At 42.4% G+C, this 16,332-nt stretch overlaps 1 protein-coding gene across 1 annotated transcript; it reads left to right on the plus strand.

Annotated features, from left to right (window-relative positions):
• The first annotated feature begins 1,587 nt into the window (after window positions 1-1,587).
• LOC139309321 (zinc finger protein RFP-like) lies at window positions 1,588-15,792 on the plus strand. Its single transcript, XM_070933377.1, has 7 exons — window positions 1,588-2,010; window positions 4,278-4,373; window positions 4,960-5,190; window positions 7,539-7,561; window positions 11,969-12,087; window positions 13,399-13,431; window positions 15,311-15,792. The coding sequence occupies exons 1-7, from the start codon at window positions 1,597-1,599 to the stop codon at window positions 15,790-15,792; spliced, it is 1,398 nt and encodes a 465-aa protein (XP_070789478.1). The 5' UTR covers window positions 1,588-1,596.
• The last annotated feature ends 540 nt before the right edge of the window (window positions 15,793-16,332 follow it).

The raw sequence follows: 16,332 nt of genomic DNA on the forward strand, positions 1-16,332 counted from the left end.
TGGTTCGTTCCAGCTGGCAGAAGCCGACAAAGAAAGATTTGAAGACAGCAAGCTACCAAAATGCAGGTTTTATTACAGGAAGGCAGTACAGTGACAGCAAAAGTGACTTCAGAGTTCCTGCCTTCCAAGGTGGCCTTTGGGGTCCTGAGTTGTGGTTTTATACGTTTTTCTACCCTGACGCAATGCGAGGTGAGGGTTCCTTCTTTCCTTTCCCATGTCTGTCCCTTTCTTTCCTTCCTGCCTCAAGAGCTACTTCCTTTGTCCAGTTTCTATTTTGGGGAAATAACCTGATCAAGGGGCAGGGCAGAGAGTTCCTGTGACTACGTGATTTGTATATTTTTTTTTGGGGGGGAGGTTATAATCCCTTCAGGGACAAGGGAGAGATTATTCCTATGGCTATCTGAGTTTTCTCAATGGTTTCCTCCAGGCAACATCCAGGCATCTAGGGAAAAGAAAAAGCAGCAAAAAGTGTCATTTTATTATACAGTTGTGTCCATGTCCCCTTGGGTAGCCAATTGTGACTAAGGAAGCCTCCCCCAAAGGCTCTTGAACAAAGGGGCTATAAGATGTTCTCCACCCACCAGATTCCCTTCCCCCCCATGAGTCCCCCAGTCCTAGGTTGGCCTGACACTCGTAATGGCTCTTTCTATCCATCTTTTGCCTTAAGGGAGCTCATTGGTCAAACTTGAAGATTTCCATCCAGCAAATGATCCCATTCCACATTCTACATATTCCACGTTCCACAAGGTAGTCTTTGCCCAATTGTAGAGCTTTTCCTGATCTGTTTCCTGATTGGCTGGCTGGGAAAGGGACAGTCCAGGGAAGTCTTCCTCTGCCATATATTCATATTAGAAGTTAGGTAAAGGATTATAATTTCTCCATTATCTATGAGACATCCCATCGATAGCAGCATTGGCTTTGAGGTTTTATTAAGGGTTTCTTCCATGCCAAGTTTACTCCATTCCATCCCATAAACGTTTCATTCTTCCTATTTTTTAAAAAAAGCATTTTCCCCTTTAACAAGTGGCTGGCTGAATAATAATTTTCTTTTTCCCCAGGATTTTTCAATATTTTTCCCTCTAGCAGGATTCTTGGATCAGTAATTGATTGGGGGGTCCGTCACAAAAATATTTGCTTCTCCCCAGATTTTAAAAAGCAGCACTTTTTCGTGTGGCTGTTGATAAAAATAGGATCGCCAACATCCGATGAGGGATATGAAGGAGAAGGAAGGAAGGAAGGAAGGAAGGAAGGAAGGAAGGAAGGAAGGAAGGAAGGAAGAAGAAGAAGAAGAAGAAGAAGAAGAAGAAGAAGAAGAAGAAGAAGAAGAAGAAGATTATTTTGAAAACTACCCCCCCTCCTTTGACGAACTGATTGGGCCAATAATAATTGATCCATCCTGCGAATGTTTGCTTCTCTCCAGTTTGTTGTTTATAAAACATTTTTTTCACTTTAAGAAGCCAGCCAGGCTGACCGCAAGAATAACAACAATTCATTTCGGTTTCCCGTCTGGGCAGAGCCCAAAGGCGGTCAGCTGATTTGGAGGAAAAGTAACGAAACTTAACTTTTTCTTTCTTTCTCACAGCGGAGGAGGCGGCGATGGCGGCCAAAGCGCCCTTTCAGGGTTTGCTGGAAGAAGCCACCTGCTCCATTTGCCTGGACTTTTTCCAGGACCCCGTGCTCATCCCCAAGTGCGGCCACAACTTCTGCCGTGGCTGCCTGACCCGCAGTTGGGGAACGTCGGAATTGGAGGCTTCCTGTCCCCAGTGCAGACAGACCTTCGCGCCCCGCAGCCTCCTCCGCAACAGGCAGCTGGCGCGGCTGGTGGAAGAGGCCAGGCAATGCGGCGGTCCTAGGGACGAGGAAGGAGGGAGCCTCTGCCCGAAGCACCAGGAGCCCCTCAAGCTCTTCTGTAAGGACCATCAGACCCTCATCTGTGTGGTCTGCGACCGATCCAGAGAGCACAAGGGCCACTCGGTGATCCCTGCGGAGGAGGCTTTCCAGGAATACCAGGTAGGAGTCAGCCAGGAGGAATCGCTGCAGAGGGGCATCCAGATCCTTGGTCTTCCTGGCAATCCTTGGACCAATTTACTTTTTCTGTTGTCCACAAACTGGGTTTAGCCTGGCGTAGATGCGAATTAGAACCAGACTGGAGAGGCGGCTCAAGGGACTTTTAATGATGTACTTCAGCAAAAGGGTCTCAGCAGCTAAAGGAGCCAAGACCCCTGAACGATGTAAACATTCAAAATATAGGGTTCAGATTAAGGTTCCTTGACAGGAGTTTCTCTTGATTTCTTGTCCTGGCCTACTTTACTCACATTCCTCATACATTGCGTATTTGTGCTAATTAGCTTTCTTATCAAAAGAGCTGTGTGTTTTATTATTATAATAAGAAGTTTCCAAAGTTGATGTCTATGTGTCCCCCCATTGGTTACTGGTCTTATTACACTTCTCTGCAACTTTCTGCCTCGGTCATTCCTTTAACAAACTTCCCTAATTCCAGCCTGAGACCTTCACCTCCTGCTTTATCCTGTGTGGCTGCAATTTTTTTGAAGACAGATTTACCATAGTCTTTGAATTACAACCATTCATTTAGTGACCTTCTCACAAGCAAAGTCAATTGGGAAGCCAGAATCACTTCACAACTGTGTTACTAAAAGTGAACAACTGCAGTGATTCACTTAACAACTGCAGCAAGACCTTGGAAATTTAAAAACAGAACAGGATTAAAAAAAACAAGGAATAAAAATTGACTGGTGGCCATATTTGCAAATTAGGACAAAATATAAAAAAGACAGGGAACAATATGGCATACACAGAGAAAAATTGGAATTGGATAAGATATTATTAGGACCAGGAGAAAAAATGATCACAAAAATGTATAATTTTCTGTTAAAATTTAAAATGGAAGAAGAAACTGTGAAGGAAACAATGATTAGCTGAGCAAGAAATTTTGGCTATAACATTCATTTGGATCAATGGGATAAATTATGGGAGAGAAACTATAAACTAACAATGTCAGCTGCTTACAAGGAGAATCTTTATAAGATGTTTTACCGATGGCACCTGCCACAAGCAAGATTGGCAAGGATGTTCTCAAAACAGGTCCCCGGATTGTTGGAGGTACGGCCATAGCCGAGGGACCTTCTACCATATGTGGTGGACCTGCCCTAAGATTAGGAAATTTTGGTGGAAGATAAAAACATGGCTGGAAGAGATAACTGGGTGGAGGATAGAAAAAAACCCAGAACTATTCCTCCTCGGTATTTAAGAAAAGAAAATGGAAAAAAAATTACAATATATCACTTTACACATACTAACTGCATGTAGACTTGCCATAGCACAAAATTGGAAACAACCGGATATCCCCCCAGACCAATTTATAATTTTAAAAAATTATGACTGCACAGAAATGGACAGATTATCTATGGAAAGTAAGAAAAGGGAAGACACCAAATACTATTTAATTTGGAATAGATGGTATTCCTGGATGGAGAGTAAATCTAAAATATAAGCGATATTTTGTTACGAAACCGAATTGTGAATAGAAGATACTGTAACTTAGATAAGGATGTAAGTTAAGACAGATAGAAGTAGAATTTGTGTATGGAAGTTAATGAGGATAGAGATGCCGATATAGAAAAGCTGTTACTAGTGCTTAGGTTTTGATATGTTTCTTTTTGTTTGTTTGTTTTTGCTGTGTGTTATAGTTTTTTATTTTTTATTCTTTTCTATTTTTTGTACTGTATATTTTAATCTTTGAAAATTTAATAAATATTATTTTTTTAAAAAAAACAACTGCAGCAAGAACATCACTTAACTGTCTTGCTTAGCAAGGGAAATTGCTTGTAGGGCGAAATAGGCTCCCTTTGCCAGCTCCCTTTCCACATTTGCTCTAGAACAAAATTATCATTCTTCCAAAGTCTTGACTGCAGTTCCCGAAAAACACTCCTGCTGGATCAGGCCAAACGTTCATTTCTCAGTGATGCTTCTGGATGACTGCAACCAGGAGACTCAGGCAGCTCACTTTAATGCCATTACAGGTAGTCCTTGACCTAAAACCATTCGTTTAGCGACTATTCAAAGTTACGACGACAATAAAAAAAATGACATAATGTTTTTCACCCTTATGATCATTGCAGCATTCTGTGGTCACATGATCAAAATTTGGACGCTTGCCAACTAACATGTATTTATGATGATTGCATATATCTTCTAACTGGGTCTTCCCTCCGATGTAATCCTTTACGGAAAAGAAACTCAAAACTTGTATTTTTCAGATCGAGGTGGAGGATTGCCTGAAGGCTCAGAAGAAGGAGAAAGAAAAAATAGCTACATACAAAAGAGACACAGAGCAAACAGTGCAGGAGATGCTTGTAAGTATTGATCCAAGGGTGAAGAGCTTCTGAACTAATAGGAAGGAAAACACCATCTGCCATCTTTGATAATAGGCAGCCTGTCTTTTAGTACAAATTCTGACTTAAATGAAATTCAAGTTAAAGACGGTGTTAGGGCACAGAACTTGGTCTTAACGTGGGGACTAAGATGTCACCATTGGCTGAATGAGTCACGGTTGGGTTAAGTGCCCCTATCCCATGAGCCGTGTTTTATACAATGGGTTTGTTTTGTTTAATAAATTAATGCAAACCATTTTTCCTCCTATTGAAAAAATTGTGAACTCAAACATTTTTCTATCTCTTTTTTTGGAATCCCTGATTGCCAAGAAGATTTTCATTACAGGTCATTAAACTAGAGCCTTTAAAAAAAAAACCCGCTTTTTCCCCCCTACGCTTTTTAATATCAAATCGGTTTTTTGTCTCCTTCGGATATTCTCCCACCTCATTTCTGGATTCTTCAAGGAATCTGTTTAATTATTATAACAATTAAAATAAAAGTAAAAATAATTAAGTAAAATAATAAAAATAAAAATATGCCTTTTGCTTTTTCTCTTTCTTGTTCTAGGACCTCATCAAAAAAGTGAAAGAAAATGTAGTGGCTGAATTCATAGAGCTACAACTCTGGTTAGAAGCACAGGAGAAGCTTCTATTGACTCAAATGGAAGAAACGGAGAAGGATATTATGGCAAGAAAGGAGGAGGGTTTGGCCAAGCACATGGAGGAACTGGGCTCTCTTGACCATCTCATCCAGGAGATAGAAGAGAAGCTTCAGCAGCCAGCCAGCAAACTCTTACAGGTCAGTCAGGAAGTTGAGATCATAGAATCCTAGGGCTGGAAGGGACCTTGGAGGTCTTCTGGTCCAATCTTCTACCCAAGGCAGGAGACCTTATAACCATCCCCCAAAAATGGTTGTCCAAACTATTATTGGAATCCTCCAGTGATGGAGCACCCAAAACTCAGAGAGGCAGGCTGTTCCACTGATAAATACTTCTCACTGTCAGGAAATTCTTCCTTATTTTAGCTTGCAACTCCAGGTGAGCTTCCACCCCTTTTCCCTATGAGAGCCCTGCAAGTGTTGGAAGATGGCGGTAGTGTCTCCCCTAAGCCTTTTCTTCCTTAGGCTAAGCATACCGAGTTCCCTTAGCCATTCATTGTACGGTTTGGCTTCCTGGCCTCTTACCATCTTCATTGCTCCTCTCTGCATTCTTTAGCCTCTCCACAGAATACTCTTTTTGACTCTTTCCTTTTTTTTCTTTCATAAATTTAATCAAAATTATAATAGTGAAAAGTACCAATGGAAATAAAGAAAATAGGGAAATGGAGAAGGAAAAGAATGGGAAAGATGTGTAGGATAAAGGAAAAAGAAAAGAAAGTCTCTCAACTTTTTTTCTGCACAGTAAAATACAAAATAAAATTACAGCCTCAACGTTTTAATTTTGCATATTTAGTAATTATTAGCCATGTCTATGAAAACAGATTAGTCTAATAAGCAAAACCAAGCATCAAGAATTCATCTTTTTCTATCTCGAGCACAAAGTTTAGAAGCAGCTTCCAAGAAGCAGCAGTTTAGAAACAACAGGTTATATCAAATTAAAGCAGTCAATTTTTTCATTTTTTCTAGCTCCATCACTTTTTCCATCCATTTTTCTCTTGTGGGGATTGATATATATGTCCATGTCTGCATGTAGGATTCTGGCTGCATTCGGTCAAGTTGAAAATCTTTTTTTCAACTCTTCGTAAACTTTTTGACTCTTTCTATGGAAAGGAGACTGGAAGGTATGAAGACTACAGGTAGTCCTTAACATATCAGTACACTTGGACTCGAAATTTCTGTTGCTGACGGAAACAGTTGTTAAGTTAATTTTGCCCCATTTTACGACTTTTCTTGCCGCTGTTGTTAAGTGAATCTCTCCAGTGGTTAAGTTAATAACACGTTTGTTAAATGAATCCGGCTTCCGCATTGACTTTGCTTGTCAGAAGGACACTAATGGTGATCACATGACCCCAGGAGGCTGCAACCGTCATAAATATGAATCGGTTGCCAAGTGGCTGAATTTTGATCATGTGACCATGGGGATGCTGCAAGAGTCTTTTTTTTTAAAAAAAAAAAGTTTATTTATAACACAGTAAAACAATACAAGACATACAACACTTATATACAAGACTCTTTTTACAGCTTTTTCATAGTGGTCCTTCCTTATTATTTACTATTTCCACCAATTTTACTTCATCTTATTCCAAATTACTATCTGTCCCCATCATTTCATTTACAATATATTTCTCTTTTTCATTTCAATCACTAAATTGTATTTTACCAATTTTCCCCATTATTTTTGGACATTTCTTGATCTCCCCCTTATTTTTTCTTCTTCATTTTTCCTTTCCTCCAACCACTCATACCATCTATACCAAATTTTATAGTATTCTGTATCCTCTTTTTCTGCAAGAGCCTTAAGTGTGAAAAATGATCATAAATATTTTTTTTCAGTGCTGTGGTAACTTTGAATGGTCACTAAATGAACTGTTTGGTCAAGGACTACCTGTAATGGCTAATATTAGGGATACATAATGTAATTCAGAAAAAGCAGGAATTCAAAGTTCTGGTCAATTGTCCATATATTCTTCACGATTTTAAGAATGCCTGCTTTGGGTTCCTATCCCATATTGGGGGAAGTGGTGGTGGGTATTCTTTGTAGGGTCTCCCCCTCCCCTTAAATCTCCAGGCCAAGGAAAAACCCAACACTGATCACCTTCTCCAAAGTATTATCACCACCTGGATTTTCCAAAGTGCCTTCATTCTGGAAGCATAAATGCAGGGGATTTTTTTAATCCTATTGATACACTATTTTGTTTTTCATATAGTCTTTTCTTTTTGCTATCATGTTTTACATATAAATATATATCTTCTGTAATTGTGTTGGATTCAACCGGGGTCTAATTTTTCTTAGACAAAAAAGTAAAAACAATACCACTCTAAAAGAGGGGGGGAAAGAGCAATGGATTTTTTTAAAAAATGGAAGTATTTTATATGTCTGTTAGTGTCTGGTTGTACAGACATTTCACTTATGTATTTTGTGACTGTAAGAATTTAATTTTCTGCCTAGGAAATGGCTCCTTTCAGTGCTTCCTCTCTTTATTTTTTAGGACATTGGAAGCATCTTGAAGAAGTAAGTAAATCCACTCTTTTCTTTACAGATTCAGAGATCAGCAGCTCCTCCAGCAGTTTTCCTATTTTGGAAAGGTCTTTCTTTATTTCGCAGTATTTTATTGTAAAGACAACGTACTGTATTTCAGGGCTTTTTAGGCATTTCCTCAGACAACCTCAACACAATATAATTAGCAATATTTGATACGATCAATTATTATGTTCGGTTGCCAAGCACCCGAATTGTGAATACAGGGACACTGTGAAAGTGGGAAAATGGTTGTAAGTCAGTTTTTTGAGAGCTATTGTAACTGGTTGCTAACAAATAGTCATAAATTGATGGTTACTTGTAACTGAATTTGTCTCTATTAAATTACATTGCATTAGTTTAATCCAGTGGTTCCCAAACTTTTTCAGTCCACCACCCCCTTGGTGCTACAAACTCATCCTCAGTGCCCCCCACCCCCACCCCTTATAAATAGCATTGTTCGGAATAGCGGTTTGCACGACCCACTAAGGAAGATAGTAACAGTAAAATACAAAACTGTAACAATTAATTGCACATTTATTCAAAATCCAATTTAAAAATCTTTTGTTAATTCAACAAAATTGTTGAACATGATCCAGTGATACCAGGTTTTCAAAGTCTGATAATCATTTATCAAGAACCTTAGCAACTACTAACTTAGTAAACTCAGTAAAATTTAGTAACTACTTCACTGTTCAGTAAATTCTTAATGTGATGGATGGGCTTGATGAAGTGATACCAGTTTCCCAATGTCTAGTTTTAAGCCACTTAGCAGGAGTCTTAAATCACGACGTTCAGTAATCTGGAGTCGATTTCTCTGCTTGGATGACCACACTGAAACCACGTTCCACCAAATATGATGTTGGAAATGAAACAAGGAGCTTCTTAACTACTGTCCCTAGTGCAGGATAGCGATCAGAAATTTCCTTCTGTAATCAAAACTCTTGGTACAATTTCTTAAACTTTGGCTTCAGCTCAATGTCATTTTGCAACTCTATGAGTTGATCCTCCACTACCCCATCTTCCTCAGTATCTGAAAATGGATATATCACCCAATCTGGAATTTCCATCAAAAGAAGATCCTGATATTGCTCAGACATATCTTTATGCAGAATGTCCAAATGGTCACAAAAAACGTGCAGATCATCATCTTGTATCCCACCTTTCTCTTCTAGCTCGGACAAGCTCGGAAATTGGTATAGCTCGCGATGGCCTATATTGCGCTTGAATAGAGTTAACTTTGAAATAAACGTAGAGATGAGATCAGATTTGGCCTTAATAAGATTGACCTCATTTCCTTGCAACTGCAAATTCCCTTCATTGAACTTTGCAAACAGTTCTGATAAATAAGCAATGTCATGCTTGATCTCTTTGAGTTCATCACTAAAGTAATGACTGATGGCCACCGAATGTCTTCACCTCTGCAGAATCTCAAAGATTTCTGAGACCAGTGTTGAATACTTAATTTCAGTAGTGACCAATCCCAGTCTTAAAATGAGTTTAGAATCAGTGGGAGTCACTGCTAACAATGAACTCCTAGCTACTGATAATGAGTCCAGTCCTGCCTTCCTTTTCCTTCTGTCCACGTTTTGCAAGTACTTTTTCCAGGCATATGTTTTATTCTACCGGATACAAACCATTATTCTTAGGGAAAAAATTGCTCTTCCAAGCAATTTTAAAAGACACTGTCAGAATGACTCTGCTCTCAGCCCCACTTGTGGCTCCTTGAAAAGCACCCCCCCACGCTCCAACACCTGAGGAGACAGGGTTGGGCTGCAGGTGTCTAGAATTAAAACGTGGTTCAAATCCCTAGTATAGTCCTTCTGCGTGAGAAGGGGGTTGCTAGATGACCTCCAAGGTCCCTTCCAACTCTTACTAATACTGGCCCTGGCTTTCCTGGTGGAACAGCGGCAGCAGCAACGACAGCAGCAACAGCCCCCTCCCCCACAGCAGCCCACCTGGATCCTCAGCAGGGGGGTAGCAGGCCACCCCGGGAAGGCCTCTGGTGATATCGGGGTCTGTAGCAAAGCTCCCGATTTCTCCAAATGCCTCTTTCTTACCGTTGTACAGGGACGGGCTGCGGTGCGCAAATTTCAAAAGTTCTTGTGCCGCCACCTGCAGCGCTTGCTTGGAGCTGGTTTGGAAAGGGGAAAAACGCAGCCGAATTAGGCAAGACACCCCCCTCCCCAGATCCCTCCAAATGGGTCTCCCTTCGGTAGCCTCCCTGCTGAAAAGCTTTCCTGCTTCTCTTCTACCTGCATTCTGTTACCGGCTCTGCACCCAGGTAGCGGCCGGTGGCCCCGGGTAGCAGCGTCTTGTTGGTCTTGGGGGTGTGTGTGTGTGGAGAGCCAGTAACATATGCAGGTAGAGAAGCAGGAAATGCTTTTGGCACCCCCAGCTCATTCGCTGCAAGAAAGAACGGGCACTCGGAAGAGTGGGCTCCGTTTGGGTGGGTGATCACTGTTGGGTCGCGTAGTTCAGGGGGGAGGCTACCGAAGGGTGACCAGTTTGGAGGGATCTGGGTGGTGGTGGGGGGGTGTCCCGCCTAATTCGGCTGCGTTTTTTCTCTTCCCAAACCAACTCCAAGCAAGTGCTGCAGGTGGCCCATCCCCTTACCACAGTAAGAAAGAGGCATTTGTTGAAATCGGGAGCTTTGCTGCCAACCCTGATGTCACCAGAGGCCTTCCCAGAATGGCTAGTATGCAGCCAGCCAGTCAGGCAGGCCTGCCCCCCCCACCCCGCGTGGCAGCTTACCTTGATCCTGGGCAGCATGGCACTGGCGGCAGCCAGCCAGGCCTGCTGTCCTCCCCAGGCCTCCCCCCTCCCCCACAGCCCTCCTCCTTCCTGGGCAGCACGTCACTGGTGGCAGCAGCCAGCCAGGCATGCTGCCCCCAGCTCCTCCCCCCATCCGCGGCAGCCTACCTGCAACTTACCAAAAGTTAGGAAGGCAACGGCAGTCAAGCGGGCGAGGAGCAGAGCAGCTGGGCCTGGGTCGAGTGGTTTGGGCAACCAGTGACCGATAGCAAGCAAGGAGAGCAATAAGAGAGCATCCAAGAGTTCAGCCTCACACGCGCCCTGGGAAACACACTTTCAGTTTCTGATGCACACATGTGCACTGGCCAGCTAGTCTGATGATCTGAGCTTTGGGCTGTGAACCCCCGTTGCCTCTTAGCGCCCCCTAATTCATCCCGCCCACTTTGGGAACCACTGGTTTAATCTATGAATATCAGTTTGAGTGTTATATCCATCTTCTAATTGTTTATCTATCTCACCCATATTAGTCATCAGTCATTTGGTCAGATATAATCCTGTCAGTGTATAAGAAATTATGAGCTGGAATAGCCATAACAACAAGACAACCAATGGGAACTGTTTGGTGACTAACAAACAGGATCTATTGTGAGCCATGGGAGATGGCTCGGAGCCTGGGCAGGGCTTAGCTTGACTGATTTGTATATATATAAGAGTTACTTTGTCCTTGCAATGTAGCTTCTGTGTTTCTGAGTTCTGGTTATTCTGGTCCTGGCTTCTACATACAATGGGTATTGTATACATGCATCATGCTCTATATTATTGTATATAAAGAAGTTTCTTCTATAAATGAATCCTGCTGAATTATTTACTTGGGTGCTGGTTGGATTGCTGCAAACTCTGACAAATCCATTGTTTTGGCCAAGAGATTCACAAGAATTTTGAAGAGTAGGGACTCCAAAACTGGAACTTAGTTGCCTCTACTAGATCTCTTGTTTAAGTTGATGAAGGTAGATGAGTGCAGTTCTGGATCAGGATCAACTGAGTCGCACATAGTGCCCATATTTGAATAACTAGCCAGAGAAATGACTGAAGCCTGGGAAACAGGGCCCTTGTCAGTCAACAGGAGTGCTGATTTCCCACCATCTTACCAGGTACTTAGGATCTGAGGACAGGCAACACAAGAAAACGACAATCAATGACTTCATAGCTGTCCATCAACACCCCACTTAACAACTAAAAGCCACACACAACCAGGCACCACATAAATACAAGGATTCGAACAGCCCAATGCACACATTCTGGAGAGAGTGTTCCAATATTTGAGGGTCTGTCACAGAGAGAAGGGGGTCAATCTGTTTTTCCAAAGCACCTGAAGGCCAGGCAAGGAATAATGGATGGAAACTGATCAAGGAGAGATTCAACTTAGAAATAAGGAGAAATTTTCTGACTGAGGAGAATCAACCAATGAAACAGCTTCCCTCCAGAAGTAGTGGGAGCTTCATCACTGGAAGTTTTCAAGAAGAGGCCGGACTGCCATCTGTCAGAAACAATGTGGGGTCTCCTGCTTGGGTGGTTGGGGGGGATGCTGGACTAGATGACCCCCAAGGTCCCTTCCAACTCTGTTATTCTGTTATTTTGTCTTGCCAGGTACCAGGCAAAGGAAACGTATGAGAATCCGGTGGATTTACTTCTAGAGCCAAAGTGGACAATTCGGGATTACAGTGATATGACTGAGCTTCTGAAAAGTGCCATGAAAAAATTGAGAGGTAAAAAACAGCCGCTGGAGTTTTAAGCTAGATGACATTTTGAGCATCCAAGAGAGATTCTGGGTCAGTGTCACATGGATCAAAGAGGGATCGATTTCAGGATCAGTGTCTTAATTAGGATTGTAAATGGAGACTACCTGTAGTCTTCGTAGCCCAAATCAGTGGTGGGTTCCTACCGGTTCACTCTGGATCTTGCAAACTGGTAGTAGCGGTGGCGGGAGGCTCCGCCCATCCACCTGGACATCATCACAGACACTCTGCGCACGCACGCACATTGTGAACCGGTAACGAAGGTAAGTGGAACCCACCCCTGGCCCAAATCCATATGCCCTGATCACTGGGGAAGCAGAATAAGTTTCCACTAAGTATAATGGAATACATACAGGTAGTTCTTGACTTACGACCTCCGTTGAGCTGAAAATTTCTGTGGCTAAGCAAGGCAGTTGTTAAGTGATCTGTGCCCCATTTTAGGAACTTTTTTGCCACAGTTATTCAGAAAATCATGGCAGTTAAATGAATCGTGGTTGATAAATGAATCTGGATTCATGCATTGATTTTGCGTGTCAGAAGCTCCCCAGGAAGGTTGAAGAGGACAATCCCAGAATCATGAGATGCTGCAACCATTGTAAATACAAGCTGGTTCCCAAGTGCCCAAATTTTGATCACGGGAATGGGGAGGCTGCAACAGTCATAAGTGTGAGAACCGATCATAAAGCTCCTTTGTCAGTGCTGCTATAACGTCACTAAAAAAATAGTTGTAAATTGAGGACTACCTGTATATGGAATTTATTTATTTATTTTTATTATTTATTAGTCCAATTTATATGCCGCCCTTCTCCGTAGGCTCAGGGTGGCTTACAATGCATTATACCAATAGCCTGCATACTTTTTTGAATATACCTGCTTATTAGGGCTTTCGTCCCCCCCCCCAAGCGGTGTTGTTCTATACAAAGTTGGCTTATTGGCCCCACAATCCGGGTCCTCAATTTACCTACCTCGAAAGGATGGAAGGCTGAGTCAACCTTGAGCCTGGTGAGATTTGAACTTGCACTAATTGTAGGCAGCTGGCAGCTAAGTGCTAGCACTTAATAGCACTTTAGTCCGCTGCACCACTGAGGTGCATATATAGTAGAATATATTTATACCTGATGGAATATATATAGCCACCAATGACATTCTGGCTTGTAGCTTTCCCTATTCCTTATTTCCTGATCTGAGGCCAAGGAAAGCAAACCAGGGAATCTGAGGGAGGCCCTTCTGTTGCTCCAATTCCAGGGATGAGATGCTGAATTCCTCCCTTTTCTTCCCCAGATACTCTGGAAAGTGGACTTCAACTACAGGAAGGTAAATATGAGTTATAGGAATTGGAATTGCTTGATATTTTAAGCTCTGATGCAGTAACTTTAAGAGAAACATAATAGATCAAAAAGAAAAATATAGGAGTAAATACTATATAAGACTATGATGATCCAGTAAACTTTAATGATTATATGATTTATGAACTATTACTTGCCATTTATGTGTACAATATTAGCTAATGCAGTGGAGAAAAATTCCTTGTGTGACTGATCACATTTGGCCAAATCAAGCAGTTGTTCTGTTCTACTCCTCTACTCCTGCTCCACTCTGTTCCATTCTATACATACCATATTTTTTGGAGTGTAAGACGAACCTTTCCCCCCCTAAAAGAGGCTGAAAATTTGGGTGCAACTTATACTCTGTATGTAGCTTTCTGGAAGCTTTTTTTCAGCCCCACTGAGGCACTAACGAAGCAATCTTCCCAGCTTTGCCTGCTCCCTCAACTCCCTGAGTGAAGCGGTCTCCCTGCTTTGCTCCGACTCTCAGCTGTTCTTTAGAAGCTTTTTTCAGCCCTAACCAGGTACCAGCCGAGTGAAGCTTTGCCTGCTTTTCTCATTGCTGCTTCCTCTCAGCTGTGCCTTAGAAGCTGTTTTTTATCCCCAAGCAGGGGATAAAAAACCAGCAAACTAATGTGCTGAAGCTGACCAGACTAAGGACGATAGCCAGATGAATACCTGGTAGGCAGATTTTTTTTTCCTATTTTCCTCCCCAAAAACTAAGCTGTGTCTTATACTCCGGTGCGTCTTATACTCTGAAAAATACGGTAATCTAAAAAACTGAAGCCAATCTTGGTGTAGAATGAAATACCTGGACAAATGGGAAAATATGACTTGGGAGTGAAAGGAATCTTGAATTCCTACCAAGCTAATAACATCCTCTTGATTTTACTGCCTGACTATAAGTTGGTGAGAGACCAGGTCTTTGGGAGCAGAAATTAGGTCCTTTGGGTCAAAGCAAATAGCAAAGTTGGAGCATCAGGGTTGCCTCCACTCTGTGGGCCATCAGACTGATGAAAGCAGAGGTTTCCTGTATAAGATCCTCCCCTTTTGTACATCCCTGTGATACCCTGATGCTCATAGAGAAAAAGACGGAGCTTCCTCACATCCCATCATGTGTCCTAAGTTACCTCTGGGGGATCCTTCTGACTTTTCCCAGTTCAGAATTGAAACATGGCAGCCTCTTGCTCTGCCTGATCTTCTGGAAGAGGTGGATCGCTATGAAGTATTTGAAGGACTTGGCCATTGTGAGACTTGTGGACTTCAGTTCCCAGAATTCTTGATCCAGGATGGCGAAGCTGGAGGGTAATCAGCAGAGTGGCGGCCACATGGGAGACTAGAGACTAGGGGAATTGACCAGTGGAGCCAAGAGACGAAGAGCTGAGGGGAGGAGCCAAAAGCTGTACAGGTAGTCAAGGTATCCTGAAGGTGTGCAGCTTAGTGGCAGATGGAGGGGAGGCAGATGGACTGGAAGATGGCGAAGGGAACCTAAGTGAATGGAAGGAGAAGGCCAGAGGAGCCCTGAAGAGGCAGTTAACAGAGGATGGGACTAAGACAGTGGGAGAGCCCGAGTGCTTGGAGAAAAGGGAGCAGAGGGACCTGGACAATAGCAGCCCCATCAGCCATTGGAATTCTGGGAGTTGAAGTCTACAAGTCTTACAGTTGCCAAAGTTGGAGGACTCTTGACCAGGCAATGCTTAGGTGTTGTTTAAAAGAACAATGAGTCTTCCAGTCCTGGGGGGGGGGGAGGTGTTTGGAAGCTGAACTCCATTCACACAAGAGGGTTAAAGTCTTGGGGGTGAAGACACAAACCAGGCCTGCAGCTGAAACTCTTGTTTTTTTCCTTCCTTCTTCTCTTCCCCTTACAGAGAATGTACCTCTGGACCCAGACACAGCCAATCCTGGCCGCCTTGAAATCTCTGAAGATCGGAAAAGTGTCAAAGGAGTTAAAGGAAAACATTTTTTACATTATGCTTCTGTCCTTGGCTGTCAGAAGTTCTCAACAGGGAGACATTTCTGGGAAGTTATTGTTGGAGGTAAAGGAGACTGGCGTGTAGGGGTTGCCAAAAAGCCAGTGAACATAACAAATGTTGATGAGCAGATCAGGCTCTGCGAGTTTGTGAAAAGCGTAGGGAAATACTGGGCCATATCATCAAGATTCTCTGAACTGGTCCTGACTAAGGAGCCCACGAGGATCTGCGTCTCTCTCAACTGCGAAGGGGGACAAGTGAGCTTTTTTGATGCCAGCACAGCAACTCTGATCCATACAGTCTCAGACGCTTCCTTGGTTGGAGAGACCCTTCTGCCCTTTTTCTCTTTGGATGAGGGCACCTGCATGACACTCCCCTAAAAGAAGAGATAACCATAGACAAAAATTTGGAAAACTCCCTATTTGCCAAGCAGGGATCTTTGAAAGCCTTTAAAGCAGAGATTCCTTAGCTTTTTGCTACTTCAGCTTCCTTTATTGTTCTATGCCACCCTGGTCAGTCAATCAGTCCTTATAAAGGAATAACCTGATCATCATTTCTATTTGTCTGGATAAAAAAAGAGAGGTGTGCTAGGAGCTTTATCGGTGTTAGTATTGTGTGTTCAGATGTATCAGTATTAAAGATACTTTACAATTAAACCTGTCAATCATTATTTTATATGTCTGTCACAGCTCTCCATCCCATTTATGGATCATGCTTGTTTGTTTCATGTTAGTTGCAATCAATGATTGTTTAGGTGTCCATAACTCGGTATATTCTGTAATCTTTCCCTTCTTTTTTTCTTTCCTTCCCCCTTTTTTCCTCCCGTTTCCTTTTAACACATAATTGTCATAATCCAACAAACCCTAGCAAATATTACACTCAGTGTAAACTTTATAGCCTCACAGGTTTTTTGTTGTTGT

This window comes from Pituophis catenifer, unplaced genomic scaffold (assembly GCF_029215685.1).
Source record: "Pituophis catenifer annectens isolate HBS135680 unplaced genomic scaffold, rPitCat1.0.hap2 SCAF_2, whole genome shotgun sequence".
NCBI lineage: Eukaryota > Metazoa > Chordata > Lepidosauria > Squamata > Colubridae > Pituophis > Pituophis catenifer.